The sequence below is a fragment of the Macrotis lagotis genome, chromosome 2 (assembly GCF_037893015.1).
Source record: "Macrotis lagotis isolate mMagLag1 chromosome 2, bilby.v1.9.chrom.fasta, whole genome shotgun sequence".
In the NCBI taxonomy this organism is placed as follows: Eukaryota; Metazoa; Chordata; class Mammalia; order Peramelemorphia; family Peramelidae; genus Macrotis; species Macrotis lagotis.
In genome coordinates, this window is record NC_133659.1 from 336,913,057 (window position 1) to 336,935,723 (window position 22,667).

A 22,667-nucleotide genomic window follows, 5' to 3' on the forward strand; every position below is an offset into this window, starting at 1 on the left:
GGGTCAAACCAAGGACCACTAATGAACAGAAAAAAAAAGTGAAATGCTGACCCTTCTACTTCCTGTTCCTGTGACTCTGTCTCCCCAAACCTTGTCCCACACCTTGAGGTTGGACCCCAAACCTAGAAGGGCCCATGGTGCCCTCCTCACCAGATCGACTGTGTTCCTCCGGTTGGTCTCTGGCAACGTCTCCTCCACGAAGCTCTCCCATCGCCCTCGGCAGTCCTCAGGAAGCTCTGTAGGGAAGAGAGGTCTCCACGGTCAGAACAGCTCCTGGAGCTAAGGTGAAATACCGGACCCTAAGATGCTGGTTCACGGTTACAGGGCCAGGAGGGCCCACAGAAGTCAGAGGCCCAGCCCCACATTTTCAGGTTGGGGACAAAAAGAGGCAATGGTCACCCAGGGCAGAAGTGGTAGAGCTGGAATTTCACCAGGACTTTGGTCTCAAAACCCAGGCTTCCTGCCACTGTGTCCCATTGTCCCCTTGAACAAGAGGGCCCCGATTTTTGCTAGGATCTGGCCTCCTCCTTTTATTGTTAAGGAAATGGTCAGGAGAGCAACAGAGCCCTTGACCTAAAACTTGGGACCAAAGTCGGGAAGACAGAATTGATTCAAAGCAAATCCAAAGCTGGTATGTAGGAACCCCCCACCCCACCCCGACAAAGCTTCCTGGGTCTGGGTGGCAGGAGGCCTGCTGCCAGTAGCAGGGAAGGCTTCCTTGGGGCAAGCCAGGGAGAGCCTTGGGAGAACCCTGGCACTCTTACTGGCGTGGATACAGAGGCCTTGAACTCAGGCCCTCTGCCTCTTAATCCAAGGCTTTTCTCCCCTATCTCACCAGGGCATTCCAAGACTCATTATCACCTACCAGCCCTCCCAGGCTTACCCAGCCCTTGCCCATCCTACCAGGGACTATGTGGTGACTGGGGCACTGTCCCTTTCTTGCCCCAGATTGGCAGAAATCACCCTGCCCTGTTTCATTGGACAAACTGGATGGGCTCTGGGTATGCTTATCTCAGCTCTCGTGGGCTGCTGGGTGGGGACCCCCAAAAACCAAGAGAGTTCCATGATTTGTGGTCACAGTGGCAAAGACAGCTGCTCAAGAAGGAGGCCTTGCCAGGGAGATATAGACCCAGAACTAACTGGAAACTGAATAACCTCATTTTAAAGAATGAGTGGATCAAGCAACAAATTATAGAAATAATTAATTATTTCATCCTCAATAATGACAATAATGAAACATACCAAAACCTATGGGATACACTCTAGGAGTCTGTCAGGGGATATATTATATCTTTAAATGCTTACATGAATAAATTAGAGAAAGAGGAAATTGATGAACTAAACACAAAACTAAAACAATTAGAGAAAGAACAAATTAAACCCCTCCCAATTAAATACCAAATTAGAAATTCTAAAAATTAAAGGAGAAATTAATAAAATCAAAAGCAAAAAACTATTGAATTAATAAATAAAACCAAGAGTTGTTTTTTCTGAAAAAAACAATAAAATTGATCAACCTCTGGTCAATTTGATTAAAAAAAGAAAGAAGAAAACCAAATTGCTAGTATCATAAATGAAAAAAGTGAACTCACCACCAATGAGGAGGAAATTAAAGTAATAATTAGGAATTATTTTGCCCAACTCTATGCCAATAAATTTGATAATCTAAGTGAAATGGATGAATATTTACAAAAATATAAGTTGCCCAGGTTAAATGAAGAGGAGATTAAATACCTAAACAACCCTATCTCAGAAAAAGCATTCAACAAGCCATCATTGAACTCCCTAAAGAAAAATCTCCAGGGCCTGATGGATTCACAAGTGAATTCTCCCAAACATTCAAGGAACAACTGGTTCCATTTCTATATAAACTCTTTGGAAAAATAGGGGAAGACAGAACTCTGCCTAACTCTTTCTATGAAACCAATATGGTGCTGATACCTAAACCAGGAAGAGTTAAAACAGAAAAAGAAAATTACAGACCTATCTCCCTGACGAATATAGATGCAAAAATCTTAAATAAAACCTTAGCAAAACAATTACAAGTTTTCACTAGGATAATACATTATGACCAAGTAGAATTTATTTCAGGAATCCAGGGTTGGTTCAATATTAGGAAAACTGTTGGTATAATTAATTATATCACTAACAAACCTATCAGAAATCATATGATCATATCAATAGATGCTGAAAAAGTTTTTGACAAAATACAGCACACCCATTCCTACTAAAAACACTAGAGAGTGGAGAAATACATGGACTGTCCTTAGAATAATAAGCAGTATCTATCTGAAACCATCAACAAGCATTATATTCAATAGGGAGAGGCTAGAGGCATTCCCAATAAGATCAGGGGTGAAACAAGCGTGTCCATTATCACCACTACCATTCAATATCATATTAGAAATGTTAGCTTCAGCAATTAGAGAAGAAAAAGGAATTGAAGGAATTAGAATTGGGAAGGAAGAGACAAAACTCTCACTCTTTGCAGATGACATGATGGTCTACCTAGAGAATCCCAAGAAATCATCCAAAAAAAATTGGAAAACAACTAGCAACTTTAGCAAAGTTGTAGGATATAAAATAAACTCTCATAAATCCTCAACTTTTCTATATATGACTAGCAAGATGCAGCCGAAAGAGCTAGAAAGAGAAATCTGTTCAAAGTAACCTCAGACAATATAAAATTCCTGGGAGTCTATTGGCCAAGGCAGACTCAGAAACTTTTAAAACAATTACAGTTCTGCCCACGTGACCACCAGGTATGCTGAAATTTCTTTTGTAAATTGAGCATATCTTGTTTGTGTGTGCTGTGGAAAGGAAAGGGCTTCACATTTCATGCCAGATTCCAAGGCTCTAAATTTCAAAGAGTTATAGTTGTTCAATTTAGGTCACAGATGTTTGAATTAAGGAATGGCTTCTATCACAGAGCTTTGCAAAGTTAACCATTTTAGAACACTATTTCAATCACTAATGATTTTGTGACTATTTTTGCTTTAGAAAAGTTAATTTACTTTGTTCTTAGTTTAGGCATAAATGGATTTAACCCAAATAATGCAGCTTTTTTTTTGCCATTGATTTTCTGCTATTTTTAAAAATGAATATGACTTGAAGCAAGTCTTCATTCTGCTAAGGTAGGATAGCATTGGCCTTTGATAAAGAGAATACATTTGATCCCACATTCATTGTTCTCTGTACCCCAGTTATTAGTAGGGAATCTATTCTAAATCACACCATTTTTAAAAAATTCATTATCCAGAAAGGCAGTCATCCACAATGATTCTGACATGGCCTGTCTAGAACAATTGTGAGTTATGTAGGAAACATCATAGACTGAGTATCTGGCACTTGGACATCCTGCTTTTATTGGTGGAGGTCTGTGTCCATGGCTGACCTCTGTTGTTGTTGTAAAAAAAAAAAATCTGTGCAATGAAAACAATTACAAAACACTTCTCACACAAATAAAATCAGATTTAAATAACTGAGCAAACATCAACTGCTCATGGATAGGTTGAGCTAATATAAACAACCAGAGCTGAACAGAAAGTTTGATCTCCAAGTACAGGACTCTGGTGAAGAGAGGGACTACGAGGAACTTGATGATGTTGAACTGTTTATATTCCTGCACGGGAAGAAGATATTGATAACTCATATGAACTTTCTCATTTATAAGAGCTGTTAGAAGGAGCATATATAGACAGGACATAGGAAGGAGCTGAATATAGGAAAGAGCTGAATATAATGGTATAATATAGCAAAAAGATGGAATCAATGGGTGATAAAGGAAGATACTGGGAGGAAGGAAAAGGAGATGAAGAAGAAGCTGAGAGATTTCACATAAGAGTCAAGAAAAAGCTTTTTCAATGGAGTGAAAAGGGGAAAGGCAAGAGGGGAATGAGTGAGCCTTCATTCTCATCAGAAATGGCTCAGAGAGGACATGACATACACACTTAATAGGGTGAGGAAATCCAGCTTACCCTAGAGAAAAATAAGAAGAAAGGGATGGGATAAGGAGGAATGGGGGGAGGGAAGGGGGGAATAGGTGATAAAAGAGAGGGAAGATTGAGGGAGAGGGTACTCAGATTCAACACACTTTTGGACAGGGCCAGGATGAAAGGAGAGAGAACAGAATAAATGAGAGTGGGGAGGAACAGAGTGGAGGTACAGCTAGTAATAGCAACTATGGGGAAAATATAGAAGCACTTCTCTGGTGGACTTATGATAAAGAAAGCAACTCACCCCAGAGATACAACCATTGGAGTCTGAACACAGACTGAAGTACATTCATTCTCTCTCTCTCTCTCTCTCTCTCTCTCTCTCTCTCTCTCTCTCTCTCCCTCCCTCCCTCCCTCCCTCTCTCTCTCACTATTCTTGAGGTTTCTCATCTTCTTGGGGGGAGGGGGATTTATCTTCACACTTATAACAAAATTATTGTAATAATAGTAATAATAAATTAAAGTTCACTTGCAAAAAAAAAAAAAGAGAGAGAGACCAGGAGGGATGAGAATTCAGGGAAGCCTGGAGGGATTTGCATGAACTGATCCTGAGTGAGATTAACAGAACCAGAAAAACTGTCCACCCTAACAGCAACATGGGCGGTGATGTTCAACCTTGATGGACTTGCTCATTCCATCAGTGCAACAATCAGGCACAATTTGGGGGTATCTGCAATGGAAAATACCATCTGGATTCAGAGAAGGAACTGTGCAATTTGAAAAAAAAAAGACCAAGGACTATTACCTTTAATTTAGGGGGGAAAAACCCTCCATTATCTTACTATGTAATTCTAATATTTCTCATACTTTATTTTTCTTCCTTAAGGATATGATTTCTCTCTCATCACATTCAACTTAGATCAGTGTATACCATGGAAACATTGTGAAGACTAACAAACTGCCTTCTGTGAGGGGGAGGGAAGGGAAGGAAGAATGGGGGGAAAATCGTAAAAGTCAAAATAAATAAAATCTTTATAATTCAAAAAAAAAAAGAAAGAGGCCTTGCTTTCTTCCTTGCTGACCCCAGTCCACCTCCTGGAGAGGACACAGGTCTAGGAAACAATTGGGTTTCCCTGAGCAACCACAGCACCAGAGAACCTCAGAGCACTGAGGCAACCCCTCCCCCAAAGAGCCCCCAGCCACACAGTGAGTCAGTCCACTGGGTCAGGTCTGCAGGCCTTTTAGGGTGACTAAATTTTTCTCTAGTTTTTATTTCAGCAGGGAAGTAATTGTGGGCTTTCAAAGGCCAAGCCCTGCCCCTTCTTTTCTATAGGCCGCAGGGTTGCCCTTCAAAACTGTCCCCCTCATTTGGCACCCTCTCTCTACTAGCTCTCCCAAGAGGGGCAGAGAGGGCTTCCTGGGTCTCTCTGACCCTGCAGGTCTGAGCCTTGGGTCTGGTCCAGGAATGCTGGCTGAGTAACCTCGCTCTCACTCATGAGGACATAGGCTGATGGGCACAGGTGGTTCTAGCTACTGTCTTGGTTTGAATCAAGGGGGCTGGCTCCACATGGCTGGGAGTTCTTTGGCCTGGACTGAATAATCATTCCAGGGTGGGGAGAAGCTCTAAGAGGGATCCTCATCAGAACCCCAAGATGGATGAGGGAGAGTCTTGAACAAAAGACTTGGGAAAGGACAAAGTTGGCCAAAAGAGGAAAAGCAGCCACCGATGCAAGTGTTCTGTAGCAAGCTCCTGAGGGAGGAAGCCACCAAGAGTGACCATTTCAGGAGTAAAGAGGCTAAGAGAGGCAGGAAAAAAGAGGAAAAACCATACCTTTGATGAACGAGCTGATCTGAGACTGAATGGGGCCCTTGTCCATGTTCTGGACGACAGCATTGGCTATTCGGGTGAGGTGGCCCATATTTCCTCTCCTCATCCCACCTTCGGCCCTACAAACAAAGTCATCCCCAGAGTTAAGGCTTAGAATACTTGACCCTGATAAAGTAACACAGAAGAGCAGCTCTGGCAATGAGAAGACCAAGGGCAAGGGCCTCCGAGGTCCAGGACATCCTGGCACCCCTCCCCCCTCAGGGAGACCATAGCACCACTGCCTCATTGGGTCTCTTCCACCCCATGCCATCCTATGAAGGGAGCCAGGCTTGTCCTCCCAGGAAACCCCTCTGGTCATTCTTCAAGGACCCTCAGAGTTCCCCCACAATAAATACAACATTTCCCTTCTGAATCACTTGAGCCATTTCCCCTACAGGTCCTCCCCAGATCTGGCCTCAGTCCCCAGGGCCAGGCCACCCGCCTTTCCCGGACTGGCCTCTGGCCTCGGGTCTGCCTTCCACAAAGCCTTTCCCATCCTCTCTGCCTCCTCCAATAAGCATCTAATGGTTCGTCTGGGTGGGGTGCATCCTTCTTGGAGAACCTAGCTCTTGGGGGACAAGGACAGGGAGGCTTGTTTTTGTCTCTGTAATATTTGTGAACTCAGTGGAATCATGCCTTGGAAGCATGACCAGCTGAGAGCACTTTGTCTGGAAGCTTCTTAGGGTACCTAGCCTTCCATCCTCTACTAAAGGGCGAACTCCAAGAGGGCAGGGCTAGAGGAGAGTTGCAGAGCCCCAAACTCCAATCAATACTTGGGGAGTGACCATTTAGGTCCAGGAGAGTTCTAGAGTCAATCCCAAAGGGCAGAATTTCAGATTTGCCCTTCAAGCAGCTGAAGTTGAGCACAAACCCCAGTCACAGGGCCTGGAGAGAGGGGGGCTATTGTCCTCCTCCAAGATGGTATTTCTTAAGAGCAACCGTGAAAAAAAAGGAAGCAGGCAGTTGGGTGGTGTAGTGGACAGAGCACTGGGCCTGGCCAGAATCCTAATCTGCAGGGTGACCAGGAGCAGTTCCTTTACCTCTGTTTGCCTCAGTTTCCTTATCAATAAAATGGGAATCACCTCCCTCTCAGGGTTGTGGTGGGGCTCCAATGAGATCCCATGGGAAGTCTTTGTAAACACTGGAATGTTCTAGAAATGCTAGTTCTTATTAGCAGGTACATTACTCAAACTTAGGAAGAGTAGGCAGGGGGAGGGACCCACATCCCTCCTATGGAGATTTAGAGGGAAACCCTGGTAGGAGTTGGAGCCCTTGGATGGAGCACAACTGCCCAGAGGCAGGGGTCCAGACACAGCCCTCTGCCCCAGGCAGCAAGGCCTCTGCAGCTTCCCAAAGGACTGAGGCAGATAGGTTGTCCCTCTTGGGGAGGGCTGCTCCTATATTGTCACTGCCAGAGTGGACTCTTGGTTTCCTGGAATCTCCTGGGGATCTCCTCTCCAGCCTTTTCTGCAGCTTGGAAAAGAATCGTGAAGAAACTCAAGTCCCAAAGGCAAAGGACAATCCAGGAAAGGCAAGACCAGTCCCCACTACCTCTGCTCAGGAGTTGTCTCTCTGCTTGTGTCCTTCCAGCCACCACCAGGCCTCCACAACTTCTCCCTCCCACCTCCTTTGACACCCGATCTATTCCCTCATTAAAAAAAAGACTGATTTCCCACTGAGACTCTAAGTTCCTGGACTCTGTCAGGGCGAGGATGCTGCCCTTTCATGAATCTAACTCAGCAACCCCACATCCTTCCAGCTCAGTGCCTGTGGAGCTAAGGTGGGCAGCAGTGATGCGAGAACCAACCTTCCCAATGCCTGGGGCATCCCTGTCTCCCTCCACCCCTGGGGTCCCCAGGTGACCCTGCAGACCCTTACTGGATTCGGTCATTGGCTTCCCAGGCATCCAAGATCCTTTGTACCAAGCAACACTTCTGGAACAACTGGAGGAGGAGACAGGAGATCAGCTGGCAGTCTGAAATGCCCCCCCCCCCCCAGTTCCTCTCTGAACAAACCCGAGGATCTGGATCTAGTTCTTTTTCTGAGAAGGATAAAAAGTGCAGCAGTGACTTCTGGGAAGGCTTTGCAACCTTCACCTTTAGCTCAGGCCCATAATCCCTCTAGGACAGTGAGTTTCACCAGGGTTTCCAATCTGATGCAAAGGCCAGAGCTAATGAACAGTCGAGCTCTTGCTCAAGTGGGTCACCAGGTCATGTCAGGGTGGATTGGCCTGTTCCTTCTGTGCCAGCCCCATTAGGGTCAGCAGGCAAGCCCGACTCTTCTTTTTCCCTCACAGGCAATGGCCCCTGGATCTCCAAAGTGTCTTTCCTACCAGAGGTGGGGAGCTAAGAAGGGTTTCCACTTGTTGCAGGGGCTTTGCTGCAGCCCCCACCCATCCATCCCCTGGAGAAGCTGGAGGACCAAGCCGAGCTATGCTTGCTTGCATCTGTTGTGCCTGTCCCTACAGTCTGAAGAAGGCCTCCCTGGATGCTGCAAGAGGCTCGGTCCCTCCAGCTGGACTTACGTGCGTCACCATTACGTTTCCAGAGCCGGCCTCTGAAAACTCGTTTTTTTCCAAACTTCCATTCTCCTTCTGCATCTCCTCTTGGCAATCAAACTCCTTGGCTGCTGATCCTCCGTCCCGGACTGAGTGGGAGAGAATGGCTGCTATGCACAGCTCCACTTGGAAATGCAGAAAGTTATTCCAGGTGAACTTAAAAAACAAATCCTAGAGCAAAAAGAGGCCCAGAGCAGCCCCTTAGACATCTCTGGCCACCAGAAAGGGTGTGCAGCTGCCCAGGCCTGTGCACCCCCACCCCAGAGCCCTCCCCTGGAGTCCCTCAAGGGCTCAAAGGGTCTCTTTGCTAGACACTCTGACCTAAAGAGGCCTCAAACTGGGGAGGACCCCTGGACTACAGGATAGACAACCCTTACCAACTGTTTCTGTCTTCACTCTTCCCAGTGCACAGTCCTTGTGACCTTGCTGTGATTTTGCCCTCTTCTCTATCCTGGTTCTCCTCCTACCTTCCTACCTTGTCCCTCTGTCTACTCTCCTGGATGTTCACCATTTGGGAGGGTGCCCCAAGGCTCTACTCTGGGCCCCCTATTTTTCCTGATCACCACCTCTCAGGTAGAGGAGACTCATATCTGTCTGTCTAGTCCTGACATCTCTCCTGACCATCGGGATTGCCCTTTCAAATGCCCAGATAAAACTGGATGTCCCAGCAATCCAATCAAAACTGAACTCAGGACCTTTCCTGACCTTCCCCCGCAAACATGCCCTCATCCTCACTGTCTCCCCCACCCTCCCAGTCACTTAGCCCCTCACTCTCATTCCACTCCACAGTGAGGCAGTGACTCAATCCTGGCATTTCTACCTTCCGAGCATCTCTGGTATCCTGGCCCTTCTCCATCTGACCCTGTCTTCAGTCTGATGCAGGCCTTCATCACCTCAGGCCTGGACTATAGGGACAGACTATGTTGGCCTCCCTGCCTCAAGTCTCTGTCCACTCCAGCCCTTCCTCCACTCAGCTGTGCTTCCTAAGCATGACCATGTCATCTCCTCTCTTTAGTCACTGTCTATGGCTCCCTATTATCTTCAGGACTGATTGTCCATCTTCTTCCCCCCCCCCCCATCCATATGTACTCTGCAGTCCAGTGGCACTGGCCTCCCAGCTGTCCCTCACCCATGAAGCTCTGGATTCTGCCTGTTTTCCCTGACTCTTCCTCCTGCTCTCACTCTCCCCAGTCTCCTCAGGATGAGTGCCTTCTCTCTGAAATGAGCTCTCTGAACTGGTGAGTGGTCATTGACATACTGGGAGCTCCTCAAGGCCAGGGCTTGACTTGGGCTCCTTCTCCCCATCCCCAGAGCTTGGCCCACTGGCTTAGCCCTGAGCAGGCACATGCTGAATGCTTGTGGACTTTGCTCGTGTCTGGATAATCACATCTGACTTAAAGGAATCTGCCTTGAAAGGCCCTATGCCTTGAAATGTTTGCTGAACCCAGGGCAAGGACATTGTAAGTAGAGAAGATACAGATCCGGCCTCCACTGGCTCCTCTTGGACAGGTCCCTCCTAGCCTCCCTATGTATGATGGCCTCAGCCCACCATCATTTTGTCTGAGAATGGATTGCCTGTTAGCATATGTCCTTTATCTCCCCTCTAGACTGTATCTTAATGATGGTAACGCAGAGTTGGGAAGGACACAAAGTCCGAGCCCTTCATTCAGAGGGAGGGTCCCCCAGGTGCCTCCTGACATTGGCAACTCTTAGCATGTGCTCTTACTGACTACAGACTACCACGTCCTACAAGAAGAGAGGCAGATTTATAAGGAAACTAAGGTGCTGCCTATCATTTGGGGAATGGCTGAAGCAACCAAGGCACCTAAACATAATGGAATGTGACTGGGCCATAAGACATAAAGATGGTTTCAGAGAAACCTGGGAAAACTATGAAGGATTGATGCACAGGACAATGATAAGAACCAGGAGAATAATTTATACCATAACATTATCAGTGTAAAAATGAATAATTTTGAAAGACTTAAGGAGAATGGAGAAAAGATGGCCAAGGAGAAGGAATACAGCAGGCCCCTTTCCACCCATTCCTCCAAAGAAATCTAGACAATGCACCAGATCAAATCCTGATGGGGAAATTCAAGACAAATACAGAGAGTCATTTTCCAGGTCAAATTATCAATAAGAGAGAGAAATCCCAGGAATCCCAGTCAGGACCACACAGTGTTTAGCTGCCCCACAACCTACCTTGGGAACTTTGGAATTCTCTTTTCCAAAAGGCAAAGAATATATACTTGCAACCAAGAAGAACAGACTCAGCACACCGAGTCAAATACAACAGGGGAACAATGGACCTTCCCCTCTAAGCATTCCTGATGGAAAGACCAGAGCTACAGAAAACTCTCAACTTCAACATGGAAGTCAAGAAACATAAATGAACAATCATAAAGGATAAACCAAGGGCAAATTGCTTACGAGCTAATATGGAAAGAAGTCACTAAGGATGGACAAAAATGCTACTAATTCTTTTTGAGGTATCAAGGAATAGAATCTGAGTGGTGCCCAAAGATTGAATAACAGTTGAACAAAGTATGGCATATAAATGTGATGAAAGACTACTGTGTGGGGCAGCTAGGTGGCATAGTGGATAAAGCACCAGCCTTGGAGTCAGGAGTACCTGGGTTCAAATCCAGTCTCAGACACTTAATAATGACCTAGCTGTGTGGCCTTGGGCAAGCCACTTAACCCCGTTTGCCTTGCAAAAACCTAAAAAAAAAAAAGACTACTGTGTAGCAGGAAATGATGGAAGAGCTGGGAAGAACTACATTTACTGACTCAGAGTGAAGTGAACAGAATCAGGAGAATAATTTACACAATGACAATTTTATTATAAATACAAAGAACTCTGAAAGAATTAGTAACTCTCAAGAGAAATGCAATAGAGAATCACACACATACACACACACACACACACACACACACAACTATCTTTTTTTTCATAACCAATATGGAAATTTGCCTTGTTTGACTATACTGATTTGTAAGAGGGCATCCCCCCCCATTCTCATTTGGGGCATGGGGGTGGAGGTGAGAAAGAAAGGAGATGAAGTATAGTTATATGGGTTAAAAAAAATTAGATTTTTAAAGAAAGTCTCAAGATTTCCTTTTTAAATTTTTTTTATTTATTTAAGGCAATGGTGTTAAGTCACTTGCCCAAGGTTACACAACTAGATAATTATTATGTATCTGAGGCCACATTTGAACTCAGGTCCTCCTGGCTCCAGGACCCTGTGCCACTTAGCTGCCCAAGTCTTAAGACTTTTTTCTGATCAATGCAATGGACAATCATGAATTCAGATCAGTGATGAAGAAAAGCTACCTACTTCCTGACAGAGAGTGACGAAGGACTAAAATGCAGAATAAGATGCACATTTTTGAAAATGATGAATCTAGGAATTTATTTTGCTTGACCATGCCAATTTGTCATAAGTGTTTTGTTTCCTTTTTTTTTTTGTTAACCCCTAGTGGGGCATTTAATGGGACCAGATAGTCATTTCCCAATTGATAAATGGTCAAAGGATATGAACAGTTTTCAGATGAAGAAATTAAAGCTACCTTTAATCTTATGGAAAAAATATCCTAAACTACCATTGATACTCTCATAAATGCAATTAAAGTAACTCTGAATCCTCTACCTTATACCTTTCAGATTAGTTAATGTGACAGAAATGAAAAATGGTAAATGTTAGAGAGACTGTGAGAAAACTGGAACATGAATTCACTGTTGGTGGAGTTGTGAATTGATCTAACCATTCCAGAGAGCAATTTAGAGCTATGTCCAAAGGGCAATAAAATTGTGCATACACTTTGATCCAGTCATATGACTACTATAGTGATTTATATCCCAAAGAGATTTTTAAAAATAATTTTTAAAATAATCTTAAAAATAAAAGGAAAAGGGGGCAGCTAGGTGGTACAGTAGATAGAGCACTGGCCCTGGAGTCAGGAGGACCTGAGTTCAAATCTAGCCTCAGGCAATAATTACCTAGCTATGTGGCCTTGGGTAAGCCACTTAACCCCATTTATCTTGCAAAAACCTAAAATAAAAACAAAAAAAAAAAAAAGGAAAAGGACCTATTTGTACAAAGGTATTTATAGCAGTTCTTTTTGTGGTGGCAAAGAATGGGAAATTAGGAAGATGCCCATCAATTGGGGGATGGCTAAAAAAGTTGTGATATATAAATGTGATGGTATACTATTTTTTCTATAAGAAATAACAAGCAAGATGCTTTCAGAAAAAACTGAGAAGACTTATAAGAACTGATGCAAAGTGAATTGAGAACATTGTACACAGTATTAGCAATATTTTAAGTGAACTTACTCAATTGTGAATGACTTAGTTCTTTCTCAGCAGTACAATGATCTAGACAACTCCAAAGGACTCAAGATGAAAATACTATCAAATTCCAGAGAAAGAATTGATGAGTCTGCATGCAGAATCAAGCATAATATTTTTCCTTTCTTTGCTTTTATTTTTGCGTGTGATTTTTTTTTGTAGGGGAGCTCTTTACAACATGATTAATATGGAAATGTTTTGCATTATTGCACATGTATAATATCACCTGTATAATTGCACCTATATCAAATTGTTAAATGTCTCAGGGAGAACTTGGGGAAGGGAGGGAAGGAGAGAATTTGGAACTCAAATTTTTAAAAATCATTTTTACATATAATTGGGAAAAATATTATAAAATCTCCCCTTCCTCCCAGTGATAGTGTCAAACTTTCTTCCATCTTCAGCCTCTTCTTTTCTTACTCCTTTCATTTTCTAGTTTCACTTTCTTTCATGTTCCTCTGTGCCCTGAGTCCTAGAGGGAAGCCAGACTACACCTCACCCCTCCTTGCCAAGTTCAGACTTGCTCTCCTCCTTTGAGAGGCTTATTGCCCAATGTGATTCCTGTTGGCTATTGTCCATCCATGCCAGGACATAGTTCCTCCTTTCTCAAGGAGCTCGGTACCTGATGTTCATCTCTCCTCCCTGCTCTCCCCCTAAGGAATTTCACCAGTCACATCACTACAACATACAACATGCCTACTCCTAAATACCACAGTTCCTCAGCTCCCCCAACCTGTTGCTCTCCATCAAGATGGACACACCCTTGACACAGTCATCACCCACTTATGCTCCACTTACATGTTTGCAACCCTGAAATTTCCTTTTCTGATCATAATCCTTGGTGATTCCATCATTGCCTGGGCCTTCTCACTGTGCCCCGTCCCCGTCCCTTTCACCTATGCTTCTTTTCTTATTATTTCTGTACTAACCACACTTTCTTCCTTTCTCTGTTTGACTCCTTGGTAAATCAACCCAACTCTACACTTTCCTTCAGTCTAGTTCCAAATTTAACCTGACCTTGACAAAACCCAACTCTGCATTATTCCTATTGGCCTTCTGTGCTCCAATTTACATGCTGCTGAATGAAGTTAGAGGAAATTGCAAAACCATCGATCACTACAAATTTATGCTAACAGATCTCAGTTGGATTTTCAATCTAGAAAAGTCAATCTTCTATCCCTCTCTCATTAAGTGGTTGTCCCAAAGCACCTAACCTCATCCTCTGAGCTGAGGTCTCATACTTTATCCCCCAACTGAGGTCATCTGTGTAAGCTTCCCTAACTCCACCCTTTATCCCCACTTTTTTCTTGTCTTCATTCTTTCCCAGTCTCCTGGTTCCTGCTCTACTGCCTATAAACACATCAACCCATGTCTCCCTCATTCTTTAAAAAAAAATCCTCACTTGATCACACTACCCCCCTCTAGCTACTGTCCTACACCTCTCATCTTCTTTGTGGCTAAACCCCTGGAAAAACTGTCCACACTTGTCTCCCCTTCCTGTCCTCTCATTCTATTCTGAACCCTCTCATTCTGGCTTTTGATATCATCTCCAAAATTACCAGTGCAGTGTTGCTATGAGAATGAAGGTTGTCTACCAGGAACCCAGGCCCTAGGGCACATAATGAAGCTAAATTTCAGCAAGAATGCTATTTGCTTCATTTTCCCACTATGTACATCTAAGGGGCATAGAGGAGTTAAGGTTATCAGTGAGAACACACATATAAAGCTGTTTGCAAATCTTAGTGCGCTCTCTAAGAGCTAGCAGAGGCAATTGTTAGTGACAGGAAAGGGAGACTGGGGTGGGGGTGGGGGTGGGGGGTAGAAGTAACTCAAAGCAAGCACTCCTCCATCCAAGGAAGGAGAGTGAGAAGTGGTTCCTTGTTCAGGCCACTCATCCTGAGTCTTTTTTTGTTCCTCAGTTTCCTGGGGAGTTGTAGGAAAAGAGCTTTGGGAATCTGAACATGACAACAGGGCTTACTCACAGGCACCAACCTAGGAGGAAGTTCTAGAGAACTGATCCAAGGCTCCATTTGCATCGGATTAGGATCTAAAAATATCCTAAAATCAAGATTCTTTAATCTGAGGTCCATTAACCTTTTTAAAAACATATTTTTATAACTGCATATCAATAGAATTGCTTTCCCTTTCAATTCTATGAATTTTTCTTGATGTATTTAAAAACCTTATTCTTAAAAAGGGTCCTTAGGCATTCGCTGACTGCCCAAGGAACCTACAACACAAAGCAAGTGACGCATCCTTATCTAGAAGGACCAGCCAAGTCAAAGAAGATGAAATTGAATGACACCAGACAAGTTAAAAAAAAATCTCATTCATTAAGACAGGATGGAAGAGCTAAATCTTCATATGAAAAGTACCTCAGTGGAAATTAATAAAGACTTGAGAACTCTGATCAACATACTGACTAACCATGATTCCCAAGGATTGAGGATGAAGTCTGTGTCCCACCTTCTGACAGATAGGAGAGGGGATCAGGGTGCAGAAGATGAGACAAGCATATTTGGAATCTGTTTTGTTGAATTGAGTATATTTGTTAAAAGAATTTTGGTTTTCTTTTTTCTGGTGGGTGGGGAGAAGGTGGAAGGGAGAGAATTCAGAAGGAGAAAAAGGCTTGGATGTTTTAACATTGTGATATGGAGGACGAGAAAGCTAGAAGTATCTTTCCTTGTATTACCAGAAGTCACCTGAAAGGCAGGAGGATGTAAGGTCCTTGAGGACAAGGCTCCCACACCGGGCAGAGTGCTTTGTACACAGCAGGGACTTAAATGTTGACTTGAATTGATGTGAGGGAAGCAGTATTGCAACTCTCCTCTGCCCTGGGCAGTCCCTATTGGAAGTTCTGTGTTCAGTTCTGGGTGCCAGAGAAGGAGGATCAGAATGATGAATGGGACTCAAAACCAAGTTATGGGAGGAATGGAGGAATGGTCGGAGGGACTTGTTGATGTTTAGGCTGGAAAACTGTCCTGAAAGGAGCACTGGATGACAAAGGGATCAGGATTGTTCCCCGCCCCCCCCCCCTGTGACCCCAGAGCAATAGGGTGAGCAGGAGAAGTCAGTTTTTAATCCCTCAAATTGAGGGACAGATCACTGAATCCTGGAGTCAGTGTCCATCTGGCAGGAAGGCAATGGAAGGCATTCCTGCTCCTGCACAGCCGGGCCTCCCTCTGGAAGTTCAGGGCACCAAAATTTTACTTACTAGCAGCAAGTCCATGGTGTTAAGCCGACATAATTCTCGGTTAATACTGGGTGTGTTGGTGTGCAGCAAGGCCGCAATCAGTCGTGCCCCATGAAGCCGAGCATTTCCCAGAGGCTCCTCCAGGACACCGATGGTGGTCAAGATGGACATTCTCTGGGGAATGGAAAATACAACTTGCTGTCTTTGGAGAAGACCCAGCACAAGCTGGGCTGTTCCACCTCATCAGCACCCACCTACCAAGGGAGAAATGGAGATGGGCTGGATGGCATCTGGAGGGCTGGAGACAAGCGTCAAGGAAGCTCGTCCTTTGTTCCAGGCTCTCTGTAGAGCACTGTACAAAGAGCATCTCAATGGATTCTTAAAACAACCCTGAGTGCAGGTGCTATTGTTATTCCCATTTTACAGTTGAGGAAATTGAGGCAGCTGAGATGGAGAGGTCATACATCTAATGTCTGAGGCCACATCCAAGATCATGTTTCCCTGCCTTTTGTTGTCAGATGTGACTCCCAGCCCACAGCAGTCAGGGGTGGGGTAGGGGGGAAGGCTAGACCCAAACTATTGCATCTAGCACAGGTGAGATGTTTGAAAACCCCACTACAAGAAGTGAAGGAAAAGGGCTCTCTCTTCAAAATGTATACAGGCAGGTTTCAGAGTCTCTCTCCTCTTTAATTAAAACATAAATCTCTCCATTTCAGTCTCAATGGGGACTCCTCCTCTGGGGCACGTCTTTTCAGTCACTTCTAAACAGAAGGCTCCCCAGCCTCTCCTTCTGGGGTCCCTGAAGCAAAGGCCCTCTCTGTCTCTTCTGAATTTCCACATTACTGAGGGGAATTGGCTATGGAGGCTCCAGAAGAATCCTCTGAGAGCCCTTCACCCCAGTGTGTCCAATCCCTTGGGTAATTCTCCCCCACAGAAGGCTCACGGACGTTAGTCTCTGCACTGTTCCCATGCTCCCCACCACTCCTGGAATGGTACCTAGGCAAATCCCGGGGGGGGGGGGGAGTGGCCCAGCCCAAGCTGCAGAAGGGAACTTACCTTTGGAGGGTTGAGAAGAAGCTGATGAAAGTCCTTCAACCATGGTTCAATGCCATGCAATATGCTGCTATTGACAGTGTAAGACTTTTCAAGTCCCTGAGAGAAGGAGTCCACCAGACCCTCCACCCTGCAGATTTCAGAAAAGAGGAATACACTTAGCTCCCCTTGTTCAGTCTCAAAATGCCTCCTTAATCTCTCTTCTCAAAAGAGGATCATGCCAGACTCAATTCTGGGCAATTCTCAGCCTTTCTGGCAAGGAAGCAAGGCTTCCATCCTTGGCCTCCATGGGGCAACTTTTCGGGGTTCGAGTGAAAGGGAAGTTTGTCAAAGCCTCAGTTTCTTGTCCTTCTGCTTGGTTTCCTGATGGGGAGAAGCACTGGAGGAGTCCGAGGACACAGGCTGCTCCCGCTCTCTTGCCCTCTTTACAAAAAAAGCTCTTATTTAGGGTCCTTCTCCAGAGGGTCGAATGCAGAATTTGCCCTGGCCCTGAAGCAGACATACACTTTGGACAGTGAGAGCTCTGTCAGTGATGGTTCTTCCACACCCTCATCTGCCAAAGCTTTAAGGTCAGCCTGGACTCTCCAAGACTTCCAGGAGAGGGTCAGAAGCCCCCCTCTACCCTGAGATCCTGGTCATAGCCCTCCTACCGGGTCATTGCTGAGGACCTCTTTGCTCCTGGCTATCCCTCTAGTCTACGTGGCCCAGCTCTCTTTAAGCTAGTGCTGGCTTGTTTTTCTCTTCTGTGTTCCAGAATGGAACCTCTCTACCTCTTTTCTGATGCCAAAGATGTCCCATCTACAGGATTCAGAGCACTGGACTGTGTCCCCTATGCTCCCCGACCTTCTGGCCTTGAACATGGACCTGCTAGACTTGTGTTCTCTACCAGGCTCCTTCCTATTAGTCAACTGCCTCATATGTTCTGTCCAAAGTCTAGCGTTGATAGGGACACCAAGTTAAGAGAGCATCACATTTGCTTGCAAGGATGATGGATCTTTTGTAAAAAAAATTCCATTTTACTTTATTTTCAAATTTCCCTCTTCATCCATTAAGAGGGCAAGAAAAGCAAAACCATTTACATTTATGCAGACCCATCCAAAACAAATATCTATATTAGCCATGTCAAAAAAAAAAGGCAGGAAACATAAAAAAAGTGGAAAAAAGTCTGCTTCCATATGTGCTGAGAATTCATCAGCTCTCTCTCTCTCTGGAGGTTGCATTTTTTATCAGAAGTTCATTGGAATTGCTGTGGATCATTATACTAATCAGGGGAGCTAGTTGATCACTGTCATGAGACCGCTGTTACTGTGTACAGTGTTCTGGTTCTGCTCACTTCACTTTGAATCAGTTTATAGGTTTTTTGGAAACTATCCCCCTTCAACATTTCTTACAACACAACAGTATTCCCTCACAATTATATACATCTTGTTTAACCATTTCACAATGGATGGGCATGAATGGGTTAACCACAGCTATAGAAAGATCTTCCCCATTCAAGAGGATTTAAACTTGTGCTGACCTCATCCACAAGATCTATAGGTCTGTCCTCTCCTAGAGAGGCTTGGCCCACTTTTCAAGGACTGGCGCTTGCTTAACTATTACTTTCAGAAATATGTACCTATTGTGGAGCCAAATATGGGTGTCTCTCTTCCTATAGGGTTAGACTGACCCTAGAGGAAGATAAACACCACCTGTAACAGTTGTGCAATAGATGGCTTAATGCTTCCTTTGTTTAAAAACACATTTAGGCCTAAAACAGGAAAGCAGACTTTGAGTCTCATCTGTGGAAAAGGACACTTTTGTCCAGAGCTTTTTCTAGTCAAGCTCTTCTTGGAAGTTGTGTAGCGGCACTCCCTGAGCAAGAAAAATCCAGAAGTTGGTGTTTCCCTGGCTTGGTGTGATTGTGTGTAAAATTGTTTCTTTATGATAACCCGACAAATGGAGCCCTGTCTGCTAAATCATTCCTTCAATTTGTGTAATAGTTTGTGGAATTGTTTTGCTTTCTGTGTTTATTTTATAATTCAGTTTTAGTATCCCTGCATAACTATACCATTAGTAATCTCATTCAATTACATAATCATGGACCTGCTTATTATACCTAGAAAATCTCAAAACCTTAATGAGACAGGGCATCCCCTCAGATTTCAACTCTCTGCTACCATAAAGAGAGATGCTGTAAATATTTTTGTACATATAGGAAGGAGCTTAGAATTTAATGAAGGAAGACAAACGCAAAACGAAACCAGAGAGGGGGCAGGGAATGACACCAGTGGGTACTAACATGGGGACATCTTTTTCAGCTGGGCTGAAAAAGTCCAGCTTCTGTACTCTAAAGAAAAGCTTTGGGAGGAGTTTAGTGCCCCACCCCCACCCCTCTAATCCTCCAGTCAGAGAGGAGAGGAAGCTGAGGGAGGTGGGAAGGAGCTGGAGCATCCAAGGCTGAGTTAGCAGCATGGTGACAAACCTGGCATATGAGTGAGCTCATTCCATTCATCTTCATGGTTGTGACGGTTAATTATGTGTTTCCCTCCATCCTATTCTCTTTTAATTGTCTTTCTCTTTTCCATCTTGTTCCTCTTTAAAGAGACTGCTTTGCTTTAGACCCTTACTTTCCTCAATCTACCTTTCTTCTTACTCCACACCCTTTCTCTTAATGAGGAAAGATGAATTTCTGTACCTGACTTCATTTGTATATGTATTCTTTTGGATTAAACCATGTCAGTTAAAAGTAAGTTTCAAGAGTGGCCCTCTCCTCCTCCTGCCACCTCCACTTTTTTTTTAAGGTTTTTTTTGCAAGGCAACCGGGGTTAAGTGGCTTGCCCAAGGCCACACAGCTAGGTAATTATTAAGTGTCTGAGACCGGATCTGAACCCAGGTACTCTTGACTCCAGGGCCAGTGCTTTATCCACTATACCACCTAGCCGCCCCCCTCCTCCACTTTTAAAATGCTTCCTTGCATGCCCCATTCATGTGAGAAAATCTCTCCCATTCTTCCTTCCCAATTACCCCCCCTCCAGTGAATTCATCTTCCCAACCTTTCCATTCTTGTTTTGAGATCATTGACATAAGAGAATCACACCCAGACCTTTTTTCTAATTAATCTCCCTCTAAAAAAAAGCTGAATCTTGTTTCCCTTATAATTTCTTCCCCATGTATACCATTTTATCCTTCTCTTAAGGTGTATGAATGCCACTTTTTCTACTCAACTCTCTTCAACAAAAATGCTTAAAAGTTCTCTGTTTCATCTAATGTCCATAGTTTGCTCCTAGGATGTGTACTCCAATTTTGCTGGGGAGGTTATTCCTTTTTTTTTGGGGGGGGGGGGTGCAAGGCAATGGGGGTTAAATGACTTGCCCAAGGTCACACAGCCAAGTAATTATTAAGTGTCTGAGGCTGGATTTGAACTCAAGTCATCTTGACTCCAGGGCCAGTGGTCTATCCACTTCACCACCTAGCTGCTCTCAGAAGGTTATTCTTGACTGTAATCCTAGATCCTCTACCTTCTGGAATGTCAGATTATAAACCTTATGTTTCTTCAACTACTAAACCTTTGAAGCATTTTCCTTTGTGAATTCTTTCTTTATTAGCTATTTGCAACATTTTCTCTCTGATTTGGGAACTTTGGATTTTGATTTTAATATGCCAGGTAGTTTTTATTTTGGGGTTTCTTTTTTTTTAGGTTTTTACAAGGCAAATGGGGTTAAGTGGCTTGCCCAAGGCCACACACTTGCCCAAGGCCACACATATTTTGGGGTTTCTTATAGGAGGTGACCAGTAGATTCTTTCAATTGCTACTTTGCCCTCTGGTTCTAAGATATTTGGACAGTTTTTCTTTGTAATTTCTTGAAATATGATGTGTATGTGATTCTTACATGATCTCTCCTTGATCTATTTTCCAGATTACTTGTTCTTCCAATATTTCATATTTTCTTCTATTATTCTATTAAACTTGTGTTTTTGTTTTATCATTCATTAACTCTCCTGGAGTCATTACCATCCATTTGGTCGATTCTGATTCTAATTTTTTATTTTAGGTTTTGTTTTGTTTTTTTGCAAGGAAATGGGGTTAAGTGGTTTCCCTAAGACCACACAGCAAGGTAATCATTATGTGTCTGAGGCTAGATTTGAACTCAGGTACTCCTGACTCCAGGGCCAGTGCTCTATCCACTGCGCCACCTCGCCACCCCTCAATTCTAATTTTCAAGAGCTCTGTACCTTTTTTATCAAGTTGTTAATTCTCCTTTCATAAATTTCTTGCATGGCTCTCTTTTCCGAGTTTTCTATTATAATTATTATCTTTTAACGTTTTTGCAAGGCAATGGAGTTAAGTGGCTTCCCCAAGGCCCCACAGCTAATTAATTATTAAGTGTCTGAGGCCGAATTTGAACTCAGGTACTCCTGACCCCAGGGCTGGTGCTCTATCCACTGCACCACCTAGCCACCCCTATTATTCTTATTTGGTTTAAATTTTATTTTTCTCTTTTTTGAAAATTTTATTTCCTTAGCTCTTTTAGGAATTCTTATTGGGCTTGTATCTAATCTGCATTTTTACTTGGAGGCTGCTTATGGGTTTTTCCAAGGCATTATCTGCTGTTTGGGACCTGAGCTTTCTTATCGCTATAGCCTTTTTAATCAAGTTTTTTTGTTTGCTTATTCTTCCAGGCTCCTTTTTTACTTTGCACTTTATGTTGGTTGTGGACTCTGCTTACTTCTGGGAGGAGGGAAGAATGTCTTCCTGGAGTTCCTGTCTTTGTATGACCTTCTGCAGCTCTTCATTGCCCTCCTGGTCGGAGTCCTACAAGTTCCTAAAGTAGACTTGGGTCTACTGGCTCCTTCCATAAATGGCCGCTGGGAGGTTCCGCATCTTCAGAATGACGGACTGTTGGCTCCCTTTTATTCTCACTGAAGGGTTATGTCAGCACTAAGTCACTAAGAGCACTGCTCTGTTCCTGCTCAGAGTTATATGGCTAAGTTCCTGGAACTTGTTCTCTGTTCAGAGTTCAGTTAGGCCCTGTGCTCAAGAGACCACTTTTCTCCACCCTGCATTTTGAGATCCAGAACTGGATAATGGGCAACAGTCACCAGATTGCACAAGTTCAAAGTCCTTCTGATGCCTCTTTCAGGCCTAGCTTCCTGCTCTGAGGCTCTGTCTTAACTCCTTTATTAGCCCCAAGGCCAAGAATACTTCATCCTATGTCCATGTTGTCATGCTGAGCTCCAGTGACCCCTGCTTCAGGGTCTGCAGACCTCTCTGTCTTTCTAAACTGCTCTGGATTAGAGAAATGACTCACTCTGACTTTTTCTTGGCCTTCCCATCAGAATGCAGTCTGGTGTGCTTTCTAGGCTGCTGTGAAGGAGGTTTGCTAGACAAGCCAGGCGAAACACTACTTCACATTGGGCTGTCCTGACTGTTTCCCTGGCTCTTGTCCAGGTTGACTTGGTGAGCCTGACCCCAAGAGGAAGGGCATCAGTGTTAACTTCTTTAAGATCCATGATTCGAAAGCAAAGCAGGAATTGATGACTTTGTTCATTTAAATAGACAAGAAACAAAAGCAAGACAGTCCCTGCCCTTTGGGGAGTTCTCTACTACAAATTACCTTGAATTGATATTTCTGTGGACATGTTGTTATCATCCCAGTAGGGTAGACACCTCTCGTTCTTCTATCTCAAACACCAACAATACCTTGCCAAAAGTAAAATTTTGAGGA

General features: G+C 44.0%; 1 protein-coding gene across 12 annotated transcripts in view; it reads right to left on the reverse strand.

The window, feature by feature from the left end:
• The window catches only part of PPP6R2 (protein phosphatase 6 regulatory subunit 2), a 130,971-nt gene that overhangs the window by 16,427 nt on the left and 91,877 nt on the right, over window positions 1-22,667 (reverse strand). For all 12 annotated transcript variants that reach the window (XM_074227178.1, XM_074227177.1, XM_074227181.1 and 9 more), the window contains 6 exons: window positions 16,963-17,089; window positions 15,928-16,080; window positions 8,327-8,530; window positions 7,681-7,745; window positions 5,767-5,882; window positions 151-236 (listed from right to left, as the gene is read on the reverse strand). In XM_074227178.1, the coding sequence (XP_074083279.1) occupies window positions 151-236; window positions 5,767-5,882; window positions 7,681-7,745; window positions 8,327-8,530; window positions 15,928-16,080; window positions 16,963-17,089 (751 nt within the window). The remainder of the gene's footprint in view (window positions 1-150; window positions 237-5,766; window positions 5,883-7,680; window positions 7,746-8,326; window positions 8,531-15,927; window positions 16,081-16,962; window positions 17,090-22,667) is intronic.